We start from the raw sequence: 22,485 nt of genomic DNA, 5'->3' as shown, positions 1-22,485 counted from the left end.
GTCCTGGGATGCAGAAAGCCTCTCCTCAGAGTCCTATGGTGAAAATAATGTTGATGGAGTGAATTTCCACTTTGAATTCCCCATTTGTCTTTTTAATCATTTTTTTTCAGTGGAGATAGTTTAGTATTTTCTTCTTTTTAATTTTCATTTAATGTTTATTTTTGACAGAGAGAGGGAGAGAGCGTGAGCAGGGGAAGAGCAGAGAGAGAGAGGGGGAGACACAGAACCCAAAGCAGGCTCCAGGCTCCGAGCTAACAGCACAGAGCCTGACACGGGGCTCGAACCCACGAACTGTGAGATCATGATGTAAGCCGAAGTCGGGCGTTTAACCAACGGAGCCACCCAGGCGCCCTTAGTATTTTCTTCTTAAGACCAGTGCCTTGAGGCACCTGGGTAGCTCAGTGTGTTAAGCTTCTGACTCTTGATTTCAGCAGGTCATGATCTTATGGTTCATAGGTTTGAACCCCACATTGGGTTGTGCAGTAACAATGTGGAGCCTGCTTGGGATACTCCATCCCCCTCTCTCTGCCCTTCCCACTCCCCTCAAAAATAAATAAATAAACATTAAAAAAAAAAAAAAAGACATGTCTTAACCGCTCAGACATCCCAGTTATAGTATTTTCTTCTTCTTTTTTTATTTATCCATCTTGGGAAGGAGAGTGCAGGGGAGGGGCAGACAGAGGGAGAGAGAATCCCAAGGAGGCTCCACACTGTCAGTGTGGAAACCAACATGAGGCTCAAACTGACAGTGAGATCATGACCTGGGCTGAAACTAAGAACCAGACGCTCAACTGACTGAGCCACCCAGGCACCCTGGTAACTTTTTCTTCTTGATCAAAGTGCCAACTTTTGATGAAAAATACAGTCATATCAACAAAAAGAATTTCCTGAACTCTAATAGGCTCCCAGGCCGTATGCTTGTCTGGGTGACTTAAATATATTTTTATCTATGCCCCATAGAAACCCACAATATAAATTTGCTTGTTTATGGAGGAAACTTGCATTTTGAATAGGAAAAATTACTCTAAGAGCAGGGTCCTTTGCTTACCAAAATTAATATGGATTTAGTTACCTTGAGTAGCCTTTCACTTCTTTCATGTCCTGAATGATATTTTATAGTTATCCTTATTAATTGTTAAGATTTATAGCAACATAGCTAAAATATAAAACTCCCTGTGCGTGTTGGCATGGTAATAAATTGTTGATATATTTTCTTTTGGACAGCAGGTTATAAAACAGAACACATAGGGGCTCCTGGGTGGCTCAGTCGGTTAAGTGTCTGACTTCAGCTCAGGTCATGATCTCCCGGTTCGTGGGTTCGAGCCCTCATTGGGCTCTGTGCTGACAGCTCAGAGCCTGGAGCCAGCTTCAGCTTCTGTGTCTCCCTCCACCACCACCCCCGCCCCTCCCCAACTCCTGCTTTGTCTCTCTCTCTCTCCCTCTCTCTCTCTCTCTCTCTCTCTCTCTCTCTCTCTCTCTCTCTCTCTCTCTCTCAAAAATAAACATTAAAAAAATGTTTAAATAAATAGGACATATAATCTAGTTTTTACAAAAAGACCATCTACAGGTACAAATGTAGGCTGTACAGGAAACATGTAATCAGTGGTTATATCTATTTGGTAATATTTGGTAGATTTTTATTTAGCTGATCTTTTTCCCCCTAATTTGTTTGCAATGATTATGTTTTACTGACACAAAAGGTTTTGTGCACCCGAGTGCTCGGTCCATGAAGTAGGAGTTCTGAAACTGTGTCTGTCGATATTTTTACCAGCAAGGGAGCAGCATATCCAGAGGCAGAATATAATCTTGTGTGAGTGATTAGCATTTGGTGTTGGCTCAGCCACCCTTGGGCAGGTGTTAGCTTTTCTTTCCTTTCTGTATTCTCCCTCATATATATAACATGGCAGCTTCTTTATACTCTAGGTTAATACCTGCTGCAAAGAGATCTTTGTCGTTTTGTTAGTTGCTTTTTAAATTTTTAAATATTTAAATACTCCCTGTAATCGATTTTTAGGTCAGACTATACATAGTTGCAGTAAGTTTCTTTTTTGCATTTTTATACTGTAATCTAATCTTTGCAAGCACTTTCCATAGCCTGGGCATGGTCCACTGCATTCTCTATTTCTCTGGAGACACATTTAGGTTTTTATATCACATTCTGGTCTGTTTGGTTAGGTCATTATGTAATAACTCTGGAATTATCATACGAACAAAAGAGCAAGGTTGAGGGAACTTGGAACCAACTGCAATGTTTAAGGTAAAAGTAAATATTGAAGAGAAAGAAATGATTGAATGACTTTGGAATTTCTAATAAAAGCAGCCAATCCAGATCGCCTTCATTTCATTCACTCTGGACTTTTAAATTGATCAGAAATAAATGATGGATTTCCTGGACATTTGACCATGTGGTATATGTATCGGTTTTATTTGTTCTTCACTCTAGGGATGTGAGAAAGATGGATTGTTAAGTGAGGTTAAGTAGAAAACGAACTTAGTGAGATATTGTGTGTATCGATATGAAAATCACTAGGTGTGCTGGGGGATGGGTGGCTTTGGGCGCTCCATGATCCCAACACGGGCATAGATTCAGGGCTGAGCCAGGCCTTGCTTGGCCCTAGAAGAGCAGTAACTAAAACTAAAGTTTGAAATATTCTAGGAAGGTAGAGTTAAATTGGTCCTCTGCAACTATGGCAGTGAGAGAGGGTGGTCTTTGGGGGACTGAGTAGGGTGACCTTAAACTAAAACCTAGTTGAATTAATAAAATATAAACATCACCAAGAAGAGAAAGTTTTCTGGTTGTATCCATCAACACAACACCCTTAGCAGCAGATGTGGTATGTGTATATGGGAATGGGAGAGTGAACTCATACTGCATTTCTGCCACCACCAGGGAGTCCCAGAAAACAAGGTTTCCTTTTAGTAGATCTTTGATGGCTGTTTATAATCCAGAATGCTCTGTGGAAATTTAGAGGCAGGAGTGGCAAGGTCAATGATTAGTTTATATTCAGGAATTGGGCTTTTATGAGGAGTTGAAGTCACATTAACAGGTTTCTCTTGGGGCTCCTGGGTGGCTCAGTCAGTTGAGTGTCCGACTCTTGATTTCAGCTCAGGCCATGATCTCACAGTTCGTGGGTTTGAGCCCCGAGTCAGGCTCCCCCATGACAGTGTGCAGCCTGCTTGGGGTTCTCTGTCTCTCTTTCTCTCTCTCCATCTCTGCCCCTCCCCGACTCGAACTGTCTGTCTGTGCCTCTCTCTCTGTCTCTGTCTCAAAATAAATAAACTTAAAAAAAAAAATAACTGAATGAAAACTGAGGGTGTTTTTTTTTTTAATAATAAAATAAAAGATTTCTCTTAATGCAGAAGTCTGATATTGGCCTGAAATTCCACCAACTTGGGATGCCTTGAATAGATTTATCTTTCTTTCTTTCTTTCTTTCTTTCTTTTTTTAAGTCTTATTTATTTAAGTAATCTCTATACCCAATATGGTACTCCAGTTCGCAACCCTGAGATCAAGAATCACATGCCTCTCCTACTAAGCCAACCAGGCTCCCCTAGGTTAGTCTTTTTTTTTTTTTTTAATTTTTTTTTTAACGTTTATTTATTTTTGAGACAGAGAGAGACAGAGCATGAATGGGGGAGGGTCAGAGAGACAGGGAGACACAGAATCTGAAACAGGCTCCAGGCTCTGAGCAGTCAGCACAGAGCCTGACGTGGGGCTTGAACTCACGGACCGTGAGATCATGACCTGAGCCGAAGTCGGACACTTAACCGACTCAGCCACCCAGGCACCCCTAGGTTAGTCTTTTTAAAATGCAAATGCCGGGGCAGCTAGGTGGCTCAGTCGGTTAGGTGTCTGACTCTTGATTTCGGCTCAGGTCATGATCTCACGGTTTAGTGAGTTCGAGCACCACATCAGGCTCTGTGCTGATGGTGCAGAGCCTGCTTGGGACTCTCTCTCTACCCCTCCCCTGCTCACCCTGTCTCTGTCTCTCTCAAAATAAATAAACTTAAAAAAAATTTTTTTTGATGCAAATGCCAATTAAATCCAATTGCTTTATTCATAATTCTTAAATGAGACTGATGTACTGAAGGACCGAACAGATGTTTTTGGATTTGGAATTCCTCAAGAGGTAAGAGAAGCTGCTCTTTCTCCCAAGCCCCTTGTATCCTCTCCCTGTTTTCATATTGCCATTTCCAGCCAGTCTTAGCAGCTGCTCTCTGCTGTGGATTCATAAACGATGAGACTCATGCCACCTAGGAGTGCCACAGGCCACCCCACTTGATACTCTTGTCCCAGTCCCTTTTCCTCTGTTAGAGAAGACTGAGCCATGCCTCCCGCCTCAGGGCCTGACAGTATGCGGGGGATATCAGGGTTCCCCTCCTTTTAGTAGCCACCCCTGTTGTGGCTATGTCCTGGATCTTGTCATAGGGAGACAGTGGCTTAGTGGTTAGGAGTACAGCTTTTGGAGTGGAACATATCTGGCATCAGATCTCTGCTGCACCTCTTATCTCCTGCATGGCATTGGAACAGGTTTCTTTCTCGAAGCCTTAGTGTTATCATCTGGGAAATGGATGCATTTCTCTTACCCACAGAGTTGCTTCACTGCAAGTAAGGTGCTTGGTATGGGTTAAGCGCTCAATAAAGGTGGCTGTTGGTACCGCTGCAACTGTATAGCTGCATTGACATTTTAAACTGCAGTGTCTCTGACCACTCCACTCATCCGTTCCCCGGGTTGCCACGTCTGTTCTTCAGCCTCACTGAATCCTGCAGTCCAAGCAGCATTCTCCGTGTGAGGGAGAAAATAGCTGCCCACGGCCCTGAGGTCACCTGCTTTGGAATTCACAACTTTAGAGTCTGTATTTCTTTCCACGTTTCTCAGGAAGACCCCCAAGGACTGGCCCAAGTCTGGTTCAAGGTGGGTGGGGTGTGTTCCAGGAGGGGAGCTGGGCTGAGACAGGAGATGCCCAGAGGCAGGCGCTCTCTCTCAAGGTCGTGTTTATGCATCTGTTACTTGAAACTTTTAGAGCAGATATTCTGTGAAATTGCTTTTCCAAATCCAAGGTGGCCATTGCTTTGATCGGCTCTTAATGAAATGTTTCCGGCACAGATATTTTGTTACAAGTGTAATTTGGACTGCTGCTCCCTGCGTCACCGGTGGGAACAGGGAGATGCCGAGTTCTTGTTCTCATCATTCCTTATTTACAGGGAAGAAATTTAGATTAAATGACTCATCCAAGGTCAAACATGTAAGAATGGTGGAGACAACATACCAAAAGTCTGCCTTTAAACTGTCCGGCATCTTTTCCCCCACTTATTCCTGCAGCAGCATCGCCCTCCTTCCACCACCCTGCCCTCAACGGGGGCACCCTCCCCAGCCCCGTCCTCCCATCAACCGGCGCTGTCCTATTCTGGACCCTGGGACCCTGCATCAGGCCTTTCCCAGCATTTTCCCTTTTTAGAAGGGGGAAGAGTAGTTAACTCTTCCCTTAGTCCTTCCCTCAGAGAGCCTTTTCCTTCCCACCCCCCTTGTGTTCCTTCTCCGGTGGCCCCTGACTTTGCATCTCCACTTAGCAGTTTGTTCTCCACCATCAGGAAGTAACCCTCCTGAGGACCAGGACTTGCTCATCGTCTTTCTTGCAGCACCCTCTAGCCTATTGTGCTTTGTACGTATCGGGTATTCACATGTTACATGTTTGCTGAAGGAATGAATGAGACCCTTGAATCATCCGCAGCTGTAAGACCGTGACCCCGGCGCACATGGTACCTGGCACGTACATCTTTGCCATAGCCGGCAAGAGGCCGAGGAAGGAGGCAGAGAAAGAGTGTGTGCCAGAGGAGCTAGCTCCACTCCTCCTCCCGTGTGTGCCTTGTAATGGGGCTTCAGGGTACCCTCATTGTGGCCTAAACCAGTTAAGATGGAGTTTATTAGGTGCCTGGTCTCAGTGCTGCCAGCCGACAGCGGTATCCAGCTGCTTAGAGCCGACTGAAGGCAGTGGGGCATACTGGCTGAGGGCACAGACATTTGAGTCAAGTGCCCACTCTGTCGCCTCCAGTTTGTGTCCCCATGACAAAGTTCGTAACCTTTCTGTGCCTCACTCTTCCTGCCTGTGAAATGGGAATGACCTCGTACGGTTGTTCCTAGCATTAAATGAGATAATCCATGTGAGATCTTTAGCATAGGTGAAGTACAGGCTGAGTGCTCGATTGAGGCTGGCTGCTATTGTGTACTAAATATTATGTACAGTGGCACTAAATACATGCTGTTTATTCTATTCCTGTCACATCGCTCTAGGTTGCTAGGTCTGCTTCATCTGTGTCCCTCACCCTGCCCCATCTGGCACCGATCATTGATGGGGGGGAGGAGCTTTGAGGCAGGTATGAGTGCAAACCCAGGAGGTTTGGGTGGGGATCCAGCCTGTAATTCTAATTGTTCTCTGTAGGAGGAGGATGCTTTGGTGTGAGATTTGTGTGAGTTTGTTTTAGTTTGGCCCTGGTGACTTCACAGGGGAAAATCGGGGTGAGTAAGTGTTACCACTGAGACTTGCCTGACTCTTTCTCTAGGAAGCAGAGCTCTGACCAGTGGAGATGGAAAAAGACAGCATCGGAAATGTATGTTGGGAGGTGGGGCCAGACTTGAATCTTGTTTCTGGCTGCCTTAAGGGACAGGGCTGGACTAGAGGGTAGACACTGGGGTTAGGTGTTGGTTCCTTGTACAGGCAATGGAAACAGTTACCCAGCCTTCAGCACCTCCCCGAGGCAGTGCACTGATCACCGACAGCCAGTGAGCCCTCCCCACTGCGCTCCTACCCGTTGAATAAATTGCAAACTCAGTAAATAAAGTAATTTGTAAGTAAGTAATCCACCGTGTAAACCAGTGGAATATGACATACCCTCCATGGGAAAAACGTGAATGTCAAATTTGGTATGGACCAAACAACTGTAAAAGCTTAGGGGAAGATGTCAGTAATCGGGAAGTTCTCTGCTCAAGTTACTTTGTAAGTGACAAGTTTTTGCTCTCCTTTAAAGAAAAAGAACTAGGAAATCTTAGAGAACACCTTGTAGCTAGGGTTGCCTCAAGAAAGCAAACGGAACGACAGTGTCAATAAACAGCCTTGGCCTTGGCAGATAAATGCACATTTGTGTCTTAAAATATTTATGGTCTATGGTATTTTTTTGATATGTAACTATAATAATTTACATATTAATAGTACATATTAACATATGTCTATAATATTTTTTAAATGAATTCCCTACTTTAATGGATGTTCCATCAACCAACCAACTACTGATAATGTCTCGGGTGAGTGAGTTTCTACTGTTCTGACAGAGTTGTCCAGTATGTTTTGTTGACTCCTAGAAGACTGGTCTATCAGCTTTGTTTCCTAAGACTGGAATTAATGACACACAGCTATGTTAATAAAACTATGTTAATAACATTGTTACCAAAATAACCTGTATCTTTGGATTCCATTTCTAATAAATAGTGTCGTCTTCTAGTCAAACCGACCTTTCAGATTTTCAGTCACACGGCTTTCACTCTGCCTTCTGAATGCCGTGTGGACATAATTGGAACTGTGGGTTCCTCTGGTTCAGTAAGAGCTCAAAGACAACCAAGGGTTGGTGTGAGCCCGAGTCCACATGAGGGGAGCGGAGAACAGGAGTGGGGGGCTAGCTGGGAACTGGGAAGGCCCATTTGAACCATGGGGTTTGCGATTTGGTGGAAATATCTTGACTTCTAGACATCAGGCGCCCAGGTGCGAACATGAGAACAAGGATCCTCCTAAAGGCTGGTGACCTTCTAACTTCTGTGATTTCAGACTTCCAAGTGTTGTTACCTTCTGCTCACACTGATAGTTGAGAATTTATTGCACTAATGCAGTAGCAGCCCACAACCTAAAAATCCCCTGGCTTTCTTGTTTTCACAGGTGTTGGGGCGATGTTTCCTGACAGTGGTACAGGTCCATTTCCAGTTTTTGACCCAGGCATTACAGAAGGTCCAGCCAGTGGCTCACTCGTGCTTTGCCGAGGTCGTCGTGCCAGAAAAGAAGAATGGCGGCGGCGGCGGCTTATCTGGCATGAGCCACACACCCGAACTGGAGGAAGCCGTGCGATCCTGGCGGGGGGCTGCTGAGGTAACCCTCCCTGGGGGAGATTGGTGCCCTATGTTCAACTAGGAGAGGCTCCGGAGGACCTTTGCCTGTTGGTTCCTGAAAGAGGCATTTTATTTAGAACTGTTAGTTTTAAACCGTTATCATTAGCTTGTTCGTTCATTTCACAGTGAATGCTTTTGTGAACGCTCACTTTGTGCCAGGCGTGCGCCAGGCACTGGGGTGACAGCCTCTGCTCACAGCCTCCTAAGAGGGAGGGCCTACAAAAATAGGGCTAAAGGGCTGTGATGGAGGTGTGCAGGAGCCCAGAGAAAAGGTCCTGCCTCCAACTAGGAGCAGTGCAGCAAAGCTTCAAGGAAGAGAGACCAGGGAGAAGAGGTTGGAGCCGAAGTCTGGAAAGACAGGCCAGAGCTGGCTGCGGAGGGTAAAGCGGCCAGCCAGGCAGCCAGGTGGGGATGTGGTCAGTGACAGCACGTTTCTTGTAGGTATTTTGTTTTGTTCTGTTTTGTTGTTCATTTATTTAAGTAATCTCTGCACCCGACATGGGGCTCAAACGACCCCAAGATAAAGAGCCACATGCTCTTCCAACTGAGGCGCCCCACATATTCTTCTTTTTATTATTATTTTTTAAATTTTATTATTTTTAAAATTTTATTTAAATCAAAGCTAGTTAACGTATAGCGTAGTATTGGTTTCAGGAGTAGAATTTAGTGATTCATCACTTATAGGTAACACCCAATGCTCATCCCAACAAGTGCCCTCCTTAATGCCTGTCACTTAGCCCATCCCCCCACCCAGTACCCCTCCATTAACCCTCAATTTGTTCTCAGTATTTAAGAGTCTCTTTAAAAAAAATTTTTTTTTAGGGGCACCTGGGTGGCTCAGTCGGTTGAGCGTCCGTCCGACTTTGGCTCAGGTCGTGATCTCACAGTTTGTGGGTTCGAGCCCCGCATCAGGCTCTGTGCTGACAGCTCAGAGCTGGCAGCCTGCTTCAGATTCTGTGCCTCCTTCTCTCTCTGCCCCTCCCCCTCGCTGACGCTTTGTCTCACTGTTTCTCAAAAATAAATAAATGTAAAAAAAAGTTTAAAAAAAAATTTGTTTTTGAGAGAGAGACAGAGACAGAGTGTGAGTGTGGGAGGGGCAGAGAGAGAGGGAGACACAGAATCTGAAGCAGGCTCCAGGCTCCAAGCTGTTAGCACAGAGCCCGACATGGGGCTCAAACCCACGATCTGAGAGATCGTGACCTGAGCCATAGTCGGACGCTTTAACCGACAGAGCCACCCAGGTGCCCCCAGTATTTAAGAGTCTCTTATGGTTTGCCTCCCTCTCTGTCTTTATCTTATTTTTCCTTCCCTTCCCCTATGTTCATTTGTTTAAGTGAGTGAAATCATATGTGTGTGTATATATACATATATATATACATGTATATATACATGTATACGTGTATATATATATATGTATATATGTATATCTTCCTCTCACTGATTTATTTCACTTAGCATAATATATTCTAATTCCATCCACATTGTTGCAAGTGGCAAGATTTCATTCTTTTTGATTGCCAAATAATATTCCATTGTGTATATATGTGTGTGTGTGTATATATACACACACACACCACATCTTTATTCATTCATCAGTCTGGATATTTGGGCTCTTTCCATACTTTGGCTATTATCGATAGTGCTGCTATAAACATCGGGGTGCACGTGCCCCTTTGAATTGGCATTTTTGTATCCTTTGGATAAATACCTTGTAGTGCAATTGCTGGGTTGTAGGATAGTTCTTTTTTTAACTTTTGGAGGAAGCTCCATACTGTTTTCAGAGTGGCTGCACCAGCTTTCATTCCCACCAACAGTGCAAAAGTGTTCCCCTTTCTCTGCATCCTCGCCAACATCTGTTGTTGCCTGTGTTGTTAATTTTAACCATTCTGACAGGTGTGAGGTGGTAACTCATTGTAGTTTTAATTTATATTTCCCTGATGATGTGTGATGTTGAGCATCTTTTCACGTGTCTATGAGCCATCTGGATGTCTTCTTTGGAAAGATGTCTGTCCATGTCTTTTGCCCATTTCTTCACTGGATTATTTGTTTTCAGGTGTTTCCGGGGAGGGTGGGAGTGAAAAGCCTTCCAAGTCAAGACTTTAACTAGGACTGACTAGGACTTTTTGATCCATTTTACATAGTGAAAGAGATAATTTACAGTTAAGGAGTATAATATTGATTTGTTTATATAATGTTTAGTTTTAATCCTTCCATAATCAGTTGGCAGAGTATTTCATGTTTTAGAAATCTCCTTTAATCAAAATTTTAAATATTATTTACTAGTCTCACATTGTACATTCTCTAATTTTCTTATTATTTCAGTTTTATGCTGTTCTCTGTTCTTCTTTTGAATTTCTTTTCAGTTTCTTTTTCTTGTTTGTTTTGGTCTCTCTTTCCTGTTAAGGGCTTTCCCCTGCCTCTCGGTGTTTGTCAGAGCAGCCCTGAAATGCTAATCGAGGTCCAGTGTGGAAGTGGGACCTGCTGACCTTATTGCAGGTGGCCATTTGTCACCTCGCAGACCTCTGTGTCCTCTTGGTTGCTGGGCTCCAGCCTCCTGATCATGCAGCTCATATTCATACCCTTAATACCGGGCTCACAGTCGTCTCCTGTTGACATCATCATGCTGAGAACCCAGCGCTCGTGAGGACTCCAGCAGTCCCTTGATCTCCTCACCTTCACCTTATTCTTCACCCTCTGCAGTCTGCACAGGCCCTTGTGCTTTCTCACTCACTTAGCCACCAGCCGGTGACCCTGCCCTACACTGTACCGAGGAACTAGAATCCACCTGGCAGCAGTCCCTTTTCTTCACCCCAAAACCACACTGCTTCCCCCATTCAGACCCTCGTCTCTTCCTTCCCTTCATTACAGGACCCCTCCTGTCCGGGGTCCGCCCTGTCCCCACCTTCCCCCACCCTCAAGGCCTCTGTGGTGAGGCCCTGTGTTTTCTCTCCCTCCTCTTCAGCATGCCCTCCCACCCACTACGTAAACCCGCATACACAGAAATCCTCGCTGTTCTGCCCTGTTTCTCTGCTCTTCTCACAGCCAACTTCTTGGAAGTATTGTCTACCGTACCTTTGAGTCATTCTAAAAAAGATTATCATGAAAGATTTCAAGCATATAGGAAATGTCGCACATACCCTGTCTGCCTTTTAGCTTTGTCGAGTGAATCTTAACTTCTTGTCAGTTGCTTCATACCATTTGTTTATTTATTTATATGCTCACTTATTTATTTTTAAGTAGGCTTCATGCCCAGCGTACGGCTTGAACTCACAACTCCAAGATCAAGAGTCATGTGCTGTACAGACTGAGTCAGCCAGGCGTCCCTTTCATGCTTTTTATTTTTAACAGAAAAAATATTATTTACAAATGCAGCTGATTTCCTTTGTACCTTTTTACTGCCTTACTCACATCTCTTCCTTTGTAGAGATAACCTCTTTTGAATTTGGAGTTTGTGAGTCCTGCACATATTATATTTTTTACTCTGTATACATGTATCCATAAGTAGTATAAGGTGTATCTTGCACAATATGAAACTTTATATAAAAAGCATCATTCAGCTCGCTGAAATCTGGCTTCCCCTCCTACGCAAGAAGAACGAGCATTCTCAGGGGCACCTGGGTGGCTCAGTTGGTTGAGCGTCCAACTCTTGATTTCAGCTCAGGTTGTGATCTCACGGTTCATGGGGTTGAGCCCTGCATCAGGCTCTGTGCTGAGAGTGCAGAGCCTGCTTGAGATTCTCTCTTTCTCTCTGCTCACATTCAAGCTCTCACTCTCTCTCAATATAAATAAATAAACATTAAAAAAAAAAAAAAAGAACAGGCATTCTCTCATCAAGGTCACTGGTGCCTTCTGTGTGGCCAAATCCAGGGAACCGTTTGACTCCATTCAGCAGCTCACAGCAATACGGGCCCTTAGAGACCCTCTCTTCCTGTGGCGTCCCTGAAGCAGGCATTAATCTCTTGGGCCATCCTCTCCATCTACTCTGCTAGCTTTTTCTCTTCAACACAACTTATACACACAACTTATGTCCGTTTCACAGTGCTCATTTCTGAGTGCCCTCCCTGTAGGGTCTCCATATAGCTTTGGGACATTAAGAACTGCCTGTGTGCTGGAGGCCCTCACATATGTGCGACCAGTCCAATTCTGTGGGCTTCAGGCCCCTGTATTCAGCTGCTGCTTACCTCAGGTATCTAGGTGGCTCAGGCTTAGCTTTTCCCCACACCCCTGGTCTTGCCCAAATCTTCCCCATACTAGCAAGTGCTGCCATTCCACACTGGGTCATTCATGCATGAAACTGAAGATTTATCCTCCTGTCTTTCCATCACATCTACATCCAGTCCATAAGCCCTGTAGGTTCCACCCCAAAGCATTACCCCACATGTGTCCCTTTCACTGCCCTAGTTCAGGATGTCCCTACTCTCCCCAGACACCTGCAGTGGCTAGATTCCCTTCTCCCCTCCCTGTCTTGCCACCCTTCATCTCCCTCCATTTAAAGTTTGATGATGTTGCTACTTCCTTAGGGTGAAGTACCGACCCTTCACCATGACCTGCCTAGTCCCACACAGTCTGGTTCATCTGCGGTCGCTGTCTCCCTTGCTCACTGGGTTCTAGTTTCTTTGCTGACATGTCTGCTCACCCATCCCACACTTCTGCTGACTTCCTCCTCCACCTCAAACTCATAACCTAAATGCTGATTTCTGAGTGTTTAGGGTGCTCCTCCCTATGATAGTTCTCCCTGTTTTCCTTGGTGTGTTTTTCTCCATTTTAAATGGTTTAAATGTTTTGTTTGGCCCATGAGGCTGTCAGCCCTAAGATGGTAGGCACCAGGCTTTGCGCTCCATTGCCTAGCCATAGATATGCACCACAAGACCTTCTGGGCCAAATATTTCAGTGAAAGAATCTTAGAGAGTCAAATAGTTTTAAACGGTAAGACTAGTTAGGGTTCAGGGACTGGATGGAATGTAGTCATACATGTGTAATTTGTGAAGCTTTGGAACTTTATAGCATTGTTTCTGCTAATTACCTTTCTGCAGTTTTGGTAAACATTGTAACTCCTACAGCAGAAGAACAAAAATTAGCTGTTAAAAAATGTTATTTGTTGCACAAATGTGACTGCAACAGAAATAGACATTGAAAAATTGGAAGGCAGTTCATCCTGAATTCCTTCTCCCATTTAAGAAATTAAATACATTTTTTCTGTATTCTCCAGTCCTGACCCATATGTATAAGTAACTTAACGTTTCATCACAATAAGACATTGATTAGTTTTTTTTTCTTGTTTCTCTGTCTTGTTCATGAACATATTTAATGACCAAACAATAAGTATTTAAATTTTTTTGTGCAGATTTCAAAAGTCTTATTTTTCCTTTAACACTCCAGGGTACGTTTTTTCCCTGTTCTATGTTGGTGTGGCCTTTTACTTTGGTGTACAGGAACACCTAACCTTATATGTTCAATATGATGATTCTGGAAACTCCAAGTGCCAATATGTTAGTTTGGCTGTCTTTAAAAGAGAAATTAAAAATGTAAAGGTCTTACAGGGGTGCCTGGGTGGCTCAGTCAGTTAAGTATCCAAATATTGATTTCAGTTCAGGTCACGATCTCACGGTTCATGAGCCCTGCACTGACCGCACGGAGCGTGCTTGGGATTCTCTCTCTCTTCTCTCTCTGCCCCCTCCCCCACCTGTGTGCATGCTCTCTTTCTCTCTCTCTCAAAAAAAAATACATTTTTAAAATGTGAAAGTTTTACATATAGGAAAAATTAATAACAGGTAGGTAAGTCTTTTTTCCAGGGTTTCTTTTTTTTATTTTCCTAAGTAGCTTCACATGCAGCATGGAGCCCAACGTGGGGCTTCAACTCATGACGCTGAGATCAAGACCTGAGCCGAGAGCCAAGATCAAGAGTCAGACACTTAACCAACTGAGCCACCTAGGCGCACCCCACCCTCCCCAGGGTTTCTTAAATAAAGTAGTTCTGTGTCAGGTTTGCTTTCTCTTCAAGATGCTTGGTTTAATCTTCCCTGATTTCTCGTTGCTCACTTGGTAATACAGACAATCCAGAATGTTCGGTATATATCTAATGCTCAGATAGCATCTGGGTTTAACTCCGTTGTTTTTTTTCTTAGTTTCTTATTTTTTAAACATAGCTAAGTCTGTTACATTCTCTTGTGCCTTCCCGTCGCTGTTACTGTTGCAGGCGACATCGAGACTGAGGGAAAGAGGCTGTGACAGCCGCCTGGCGGGCATTGAGGTGCAGCAACTCTTCTGTTCTCAGAGTGCGGCCATTCCCGAGCACCAGCTCAAGGAACTGAACTTGAAAATTGACAGCGCTTTGCAAGTAAGTGTTGTTTGTTATCTGAGGACAGATAGAAACAAGGGAGGGCATTCAAGTTGTGAGGTTGAACCAGTTGGAAGGAATAGTAGGGTGGTAGTTGGCCTGAAGTCATTCAGTCACTACAGAAATTTTAAATTCCTGTTGTCCCTGGACTTTGTCATTCTACGATCTGCCATGTAATCTTGATTCTTACAATTTTTTTGCAGGCATATAAAATAGCTCTGGAAAGCTTAGGCCACTGTGAATATGCAATGAAAGCTGGTTTCCACCTGAATCCAAAGGCAATTGAAGCCAGTTTACAGGTATGCTTCTCTTTCTGGAAGCTCTTGGGAGCCGTGGAATGGCAGTGTCGCCATACCAAGTGAACCGGCTGTCTTGGCAGAATTGCCGTGGGTCACCTCCCCTCTCCTCTCCAAACCTTTTGCAGGGCTGCTGTAGCGAGGCCGAGGCGCAGCAGACAGGGCGGAGGCAGACCCCCCCGCAGCCCATGCAGTGTGAGCTTCCCACCGTCCCTGTGCAGATAGGATCACACTTCCTGAAGGGCGTCTCCTTCAACGAATCTGCCGCCGACAACCTGAAACTTAAGACGGTAGCTTTCCATGGGGTTCCAATACCGGGTGTGAACTTGGAAACCGTTCTTAAGGGAAACCTAAGGGCTGGTATAGATTCAAAAACAAAACTGAAGTCAAGGCAGGAGGCATTAGTAAACTGGTGTCTAAAAGCAGACTATGATGACTTATTTTAACAGACATTTGCCAGGTTTTATTCCTAATTTTGTTCAAATGTTTAACATAAAGTGTTTCGAAAGTACCCTATAAAATACTATCTATGATTAATGTTTTAGGGGACTTTTGTGAATTAGATAGGAAATTTTATCATGATACCGCAGTAATTATGACCAGTTTGGGAGCGTCACGTGAGCCAGGCATCATGCCAAGGGCTCCACATGCATCGTCTCGTTTAATGCTCACCCAGGAGACGGACACTGCTCTTTTCTCCATTTGACAGAGGAACTGAGGCCCAAGGTCACACAGCTACAAAGTAGTAGACTGGAATTTGAGGCTATGTAGTCTGTTTCCAGAGTCTGCATACCTGACCACTTGGTCATCCAAAATAAAGTTGAGGTTTTCATTGGTATTTATTTTTGCCAGATGATTTTGTCTCCTTATTTAGAGGAATTCAGAATTTCAAAATTCCTCAGCCAATTTGTGTCAGCAAATGTAATGCTATATTTTTTGCTAGTATAGAAATCACGTGTGTGTATTAATGTCTGCGTATCCGTATTCTCTGAGGGTATCTGATGACAGTTACCTAAGAAATGAAAATGACATGATTTGGGTGGGGGGACTGAAACAGTGATCTTTTCACTATTGAAAAATAGAGGACTATTGTGTACTTGTAAATTCATTTCAGCACATTGTAGAATCTTGTACAGCTTTATCTTGAGGGGTGAACTCTCATCTTCTCGACCCGTAGCATACGATGTTGCAGCTCATCAAGGAGGCGGGCTGCTACAATGGAATTACACCCAGGGACGACCTTCCTGTGACCGAAGTACTGAACCAGGTGTGCCCGTCCACGTGGCGGGGCGCCTGCAAGACTGCTGTGCAGCTGCTGTTCGGCCAGGCTGGTCTGGTGAGTGAGCGTGTGGGACGCCCCGGAGAGAGAGCAGAGAGCAGAGAGTGTTTCCCGCACGGGAGGATGCGGTGCGGGCCACAAGTGTGGAAATACTGAATAATCTTATAAGTTCTTCAGTACTGCAGCATTTACAGCAAGTGGAGAAGGTAGAGGAACAGCAGCATTAAAAAGCCTTTTTTGTTTTCTCGTATAGACTGATAATACATATTTGCAGGGAACCTAGTTGCAAAGTGATGTTGCGGGTTTCCTGTGCAGAAACCTTCCATGAGTGCTGGTTGATGGGGAGGCCTCTCTGCACAGCTCGCCCACTCTGGAACGACAGTGGTATCTTTCTGATGCTCGAACATGCCAAGCTTCTTCCTGTCTCGGGCCTTTGCCATTGATGCTAGTGGTATCTTTCTGATGCTCGAACATGCCAAGCTTCTTCCTGTCTCGGGCCTTTGCCATTGATGCTCTTCTTACTTGAGAAGACTCCCCTCTGAATCTGCATGTGTGACATCTTTTCGTCTTCCAGATGTCAGCTCGAACACTGCCTCCTCCAAGAAACCTCAGTGGTATAAGCAGTGCTCCCCCCCCCCCATCCAGTCACTTTGTATCCCAGCTCTCTGTTTATCTCCTTCTTAACAATGAAATAACAACATCAATTCAGAAATAAGTTTAGTCTTTTCACCTTGGGAGAGAAGAGTGACTTTTGTCAAAGGTGGGATCCAGAGATCAATCTCTGAAGTCACCACTTAGCTTTTTGTTTGGCACCTGGAACTCATGTAACCTTACAACCTTGATCCCACTTTCGAGGATTAAATGACTACTTTTGGAAAAGATAACAGCATTTCAGTCAGAGGTTAACAGAAGCTAATTAGAGATTAAGAAAATTTAAAAAACTGTTTCTTTAATTCCTACTTTATTCATAAATGGAGCTGTTGGGAGGATGCTGTTCTTCCGTTTCATGTGGGTGAGGCCTCAGGTGGCCCAGCTCAGGGTGGTGCTGCCTTGTGTAGGGCCAGGTGAGGGCCCGTCCACAGCGGGTAGTTAGGCTTCCTTTAGGATCCGGCCCTTAATACGGGAAGAGAAGGAGTAAGCTGGAGACCCCCTGCTGAAGTATGTGGGAGCCCACTGGCTTGAGGAAATTGATCCATATTCCGAAAGATCATGTTAGCTGGAACTAGAAAAGCCATGGGGATAAGTTCTCTAGAAAGGAGTGGGTAAAATAAGGCAGACAGACATACAGTCTGTTTTGGGAAAACGTATTTTTTAAAAAAATTAAAAGCCCCAGGTTATTGAGAGAGCAGAAACTTCTTCCAGTTCCTTACTCCTTGCTCCCAGGGCACCTTTGTGTGTGACAGACAAAGAAACTTTAGGTTGTGGTTCTGGAGATGGGAGGAGAGAGGAAACACCTGCCTGGTCCAACAATGGCTATTACTTGGACAGGAAGTCTTTTCCAAAGGACATTGCAGACCAGCTGTGGGAAATCTGTTTACAGCAGTGGAAATCAGCTCCATTAGAGGCTGAGTTCGGAATCATAATAAGCAACTCTGCATGGCTTTGAAATATAACAGATATATATAGAGATGTAGATTTTTTTTTTTTTTAAAGTAATCTCTACACTCCGCATGGGGCACGCACACACAACCTGAGATCAAGAGTCAGATTACTGAACAAGCCAGCCGGGTGCCCTGTAACAGATTATTTTTGAAGTGCTTTATGATTTTTTCTTAAATTCTTTTAGTTATTTGAAAATATAGTCGTCATTTTGTCAAACTGTCGAACTTACCTAGCTACTATATCACCTATGTAATATTGAAGACTCTCCTCCAAATAAGAAGAAATCATTGAGAGAAGAATCATCTTAACATTTCTGAACTACTTCTGTTTTTATTGATGGTTGAGGATAAAATGATCTTGTAAAAAAAAGAGCTTCATCCACTTCTAGCTTGTACTCATTCATTACAAATGGGCTTTTCTGAAGCTGTGGTTCAATTTTTAATGACGGTCTTATTTCTTTCAAGTGCATAAAGTAAAAAAAAAAAATACTAAGTGGAAACAAAATAATTCCTAATTAACATATTTATAGTTTGGCAAAAAGTACTAAAAGTGCTTGGAAAGTTCAGTACATCTTGCACTCAGAATTTGGTTTCTGTTTATTGAAGTATTACTGTCTTCAGTCATCTTTATTACTTGCATTTGTCTTCATGGGGCTCTTGACTGGCCTCTGCATAACTGCCTTGCCATGGGGATAGTTCTTGCCAGAGTCACTCAGCTTTAGTAGGCTCATGTATTGGATTTATTTGCGATCCATTTTCCTCTCCAAAAGCTGATTGTTGTTTTTCTCACTCTCTCTTAGGTGGTAGTTGACACAGCACAGATTGAAAATAAAGAAGCCTATGCCCCCCAAATCAGTTTAGAGGGCTCCAGAATTGTGGTTCAAGTCCCATCCACATGGTAACGTGACTGTTATATTAACACAAGCCTAATGATTGAAGTTTGCACGTCTTTGAAAACATTGCTTTGCTTTGGACAAACCCCGTGTTAGGTGATGCGTCAGGTCTTGCTACTTGCACAGGTACACGGGCAATGGTGGTGTGTTGACATCGTGTGTCATGGTTGTCAGTCCATGATAAGGAAGCCAAAATATCTGAAAAATAGTCTGACAAGTAGTATAACTAAAATGTTATATACTCCTGGATCATAATGAGCAATATTATCTTCTCTTTGTTACTGAGTCCATAGCTTTTGAACAGAGTACATCATTTTCCCTAAGTCACCAGTGTTTCTCTAAAACTAAGTACAGAACATAAAATTCCTTCTCCTCCTTTGTCTGTTCCAGTAACAACCCTGATGATCTTGAGCTCATGCCATTCCCAACCTGGGGGTGGACTGAGCCATTTTTGTTTCTAATTATTTAATTACATTTATGAACTGATGATAAAGTATTCTCCTTAGTTTATTAAAACTCCTACAAATCGGTAAGACAATGGACAGGTGCATGAATAGGTAATCAACAATAGATGAAGAAAATGTGTAACCTCACCTAATAGAGGCAGAGGAAAGATACAGTATGATGTCATTTTGCCCACTGGTGTTGAAAAATTGTTTTAGAATAATAAATACATTTTTAAAATAAAAAAATAAAAGTTTGAGCCAGACCACACAAAAACAGGCACAGAAAGTGAATAAATCAGACAGCCTTTCTGGAGGGCGGCTCAGTGTGTCAGAAGCCTTGAAAGAAGCCATCTGACGCCAGCGGCTCCATGGTCCGGCGGCTCATCCCGATGATGTGCAGAGAAATTCAGCTAAAGGATCAGCATCATAACTTTATTAATGGCAAAAATGAGCGTGTGTTGGCCGACTTTTGTTATTAAGATTATGATATGAATGAGTAACCATACAGAAAATTTCTGAGACATTTAGGTAGGTAGAGATGGCCATGATCAGGCGTGATGGCACTCTTGGTGCCCAGGGAGACTAAAATGGGAGCCAGGTAATGCATTCGAGTTGTATTTAAACCATTGCTCCCAGACATGAGAGGGCCCAGTGGTAGACTCTGCCCAGAGTTTTAGAACTTGCTGATAAATCAAGTCACAGTTGGCAGTTCACTTCATGTCCCAAAACCTCCCCCTTCCAATTTTTTATCTGATTATTGAGATGGCATACTGTTAACTTATATACACATCTTCATTCCTATCAAACAATAAACTGAAAGCTCACTTGTCTATAAGATTTTTGTGTTCCTAAATTTGTTTTCCAGTTCACATCTTTCCCCACCCCAAGGTGTACAACTAGTACTAAAATGGCTAATTGCAGTTCACTGGTTCCAGAACTCTCCGTGTATGATTGATTTCCTTTGTAATTCATTGCACCTCCAGTAAAGGCCTTACAGACTGTAATTTCTTGGAGAGGCTCCCTCTGCTGGTTGCTTTTGGTAAAAATACAAAGTCTTTTAAAATGCACGTTTTTGTTTCTTTCAAAGTATAAAGTACGTGCTTGTTGAGAAGAATGCAAGCAGAAGTGATTGCTTTACTCCACCTTCAAAAAAATAAAATTATTAGCAAAGCCAGTCAAGAATTTATTATATGCTTTGCTTTTAATAAAATGGAGTGTCCCACTGCCAGATAGGGTTTCTTTCATAATACCTTTTTTAGATGTATTAATCGTCCTATTTAAGGTGTCTATCCATTCTTTCTTTCAACAAGTACTTACTGAATACCTACTATGTGTCAGAGATACTGTCTCTTGGAATTTAAGTATGAGCAACACAGACAGGGTCCCTGCCCCTAATAGTGTTGGCCTGTTAATGAGAGGGAGTGTGAAGGGCAGCTAACAAGCCTATGAGTTCAGTTCAAGCCGCGGCATGTGTATGAGGGGAATTAGAGTAGAATGATGTCGTATGATGAAGAATAACTGGAATAGCTGGGAGAAGGGAGGCTCTTTTGGATGAGAAGGTCACTTGTGAGTGGTCCTTCTTTGAAGATGCGATATTTGAGAGGAACCAGCCGTGCACAGAGCAGATGGGAGAGCGTTTCTTCCAGGTAGAAGGAACAGCAAATGCAAAAGCCTGGGGGGGGGGGGTGACCTGGCCTGGCTGGAGATGTGTGAGGTGGTCTTGAAGAGGCACAGGGTCCCTGAGGGACTTGGATTTTTATCCAGAGTAGAATGGCTTTGAGCAAGTCTGTGTGATTTACCAAAAGAATGGCTTTCATCTCTTAAAGAGATATTAGTGATCAACTCTTGAGACTGATGGATACTATAAAAGTGCCAATTTGTTGATTTTCAGGAAGAGAAATTATTCTCACCAGCAAGTGTAGTACTTCTTTCTGCATGACCAGCAGCAGATGCTCTCCTAGTGGGCAAACATATGTGACCAGCCAAATCACAGCCAGGAGTGGCTTGGGAGCACAGAGCGAGTAGGTCCTAATAATCAGCAGTTTCAGGCTGAGAGAGTCAGGTACATGAACCCTGGCCAGGTCCACTGGCCAACATTCTCTCCCCAGAGCCAGGGTCTGGTTGGCACTGGCAGAGCTTGCCTTTTGCAGTATTTCTGAAGCTGGCCAGCTCGTAGCCTCACAGACATATTTCTTCTCAAGCCCTAAATCATGCTGGAGAGTGTTGCTGCCTCCTTAGGATGGCTTCGCAAGGGTTGATTTCACCATTTAACTCCCAGAGTGCTTAGGAGAAGACATACCACATCTTCCCGGTTCTGCCTCTCAGAAGAGGCCTCTTTTGAGGAGGTACCTTGAATGGGCAGTGAGCGCCTGAATGGTGGGAAGCAGCTCTCAGGGGAGAGCAGTCTGGGCAGAGGCAGCAAAAGCAAAGGTTCTGAGACGTGGGCAAATCCAACATATGCAGGGAGCGAGCAAAGACCTTGTGGCTGGGACAAGGTGAGCGGAGGTGACAGTGAAGAGAGATGTGGCCAGAGAGGCAGGAGAGACCAGGTCACAACAACCCCTGAGGTGCCATTTAGATTTGATGTCAATCACGATGGAATGCCACCGGAGGGTTTTATTTTTTTTCAATGTTTGTTTATTTTTGGGACAGAGAGAGACAGAGCATGAACGGGGGAGGGGCAGAGAGAGAGGGAGACACAGAATCGGAAACAGGCTCCAGGCTCTGAGCCATCAGCCCAGAGCCCGACACAGGGCTCGAACTCACGGACCGCGAGATCGTGACCTGGCTGAAGTCGGACGCTTAACCGACTGCGCCACCCAGGCGCCCCACCACCGGAGGGTTTTAAATAGGGAAGTCATGTGTTCTGATTTGTGCTATAGGAGGCTCACTCTGGCTACGTGGGAGAGTGGGCCTGGGAGGGACAGGAATAGATAGAGGAAAGGAGGCCGGCTGGGTGGTTGGTCCTGAGACACAACTGCTGGAGGTTTCTTGGAGTAGAGCGGTAATAAGAGGGGTGGTGAGAAGGGCTTGGATTCAGAATGTGTCTTGGAAGAAGAGCTGTCGGGAATTGCTGGTGGGTTGGCATGGGCTGTGAGGGAGCCAGAGATGATGTGTAGGTTTGGGGTAGGTCCCTGTGTTGTTTACTTATGGAGGAAGTCTGTAGGAATCAGAGTGGTTTCTGGTGGAGAGGAGAGGAATCCGTTGTGCTGGCCAGACTGCCTGTTAGATGTACCTGAGAGATGTCAAGGGTGCAGTTAGATACTGGAGAGTGGGGTTTGGGAGAAGGAGGTCGGCTGATGAAGGAGATTTGAGTCCTCAGTGTAGGGTGGTCTGTACAGCCGCAGGACCGGATGCAGCAGTCTAGGGAGAAAGGACAAAACTTGGGACTCGCCACCATGCGGAGGTGGGGGAAGCGGAGCAGGAAGAGTTGGCAGAGGAGACCAGGAGGGAGCTGCCAGCCAGGTGAGAAGAAAGTTG

The 22,485-nt window shown here is 44.3% G+C and overlaps 1 protein-coding gene across 5 annotated transcripts in view; it reads left to right on the top strand.

The window, feature by feature from the left end:
* The window catches only part of GARRE1 (granule associated Rac and RHOG effector 1), an 83,483-nt gene that overhangs the window by 48,103 nt on the left and 12,895 nt on the right, over positions 1-22,485 (top strand). For all 5 annotated transcript variants that reach the window (XM_023245828.2, XM_023245827.2, XM_003997945.6 and 2 more), the window contains 6 exons: positions 7,927-8,133; positions 14,350-14,490; positions 14,694-14,789; positions 14,915-15,076; positions 15,964-16,122; positions 18,467-18,564. In XM_023245828.2, coding sequence (XP_023101596.2) covers positions 7,927-8,133; positions 14,350-14,490; positions 14,694-14,789; positions 14,915-15,076; positions 15,964-16,122; positions 18,467-18,564 — 863 coding nt within the window. The remainder of the gene's footprint in view (positions 1-7,926; positions 8,134-14,349; positions 14,491-14,693; positions 14,790-14,914; positions 15,077-15,963; positions 16,123-18,466; positions 18,565-22,485) is intronic.

The sequence above is a fragment of the Felis catus genome, chromosome E2 (genome assembly GCF_018350175.1).
Source record: "Felis catus isolate Fca126 chromosome E2, F.catus_Fca126_mat1.0, whole genome shotgun sequence".
NCBI lineage: Eukaryota > Metazoa > Chordata > Mammalia > Carnivora > Felidae > Felis > Felis catus.
The sequence above is the reverse complement of the archived record's forward strand: the minus strand, read 5'-3'. Positions and strand labels throughout refer to the sequence as shown.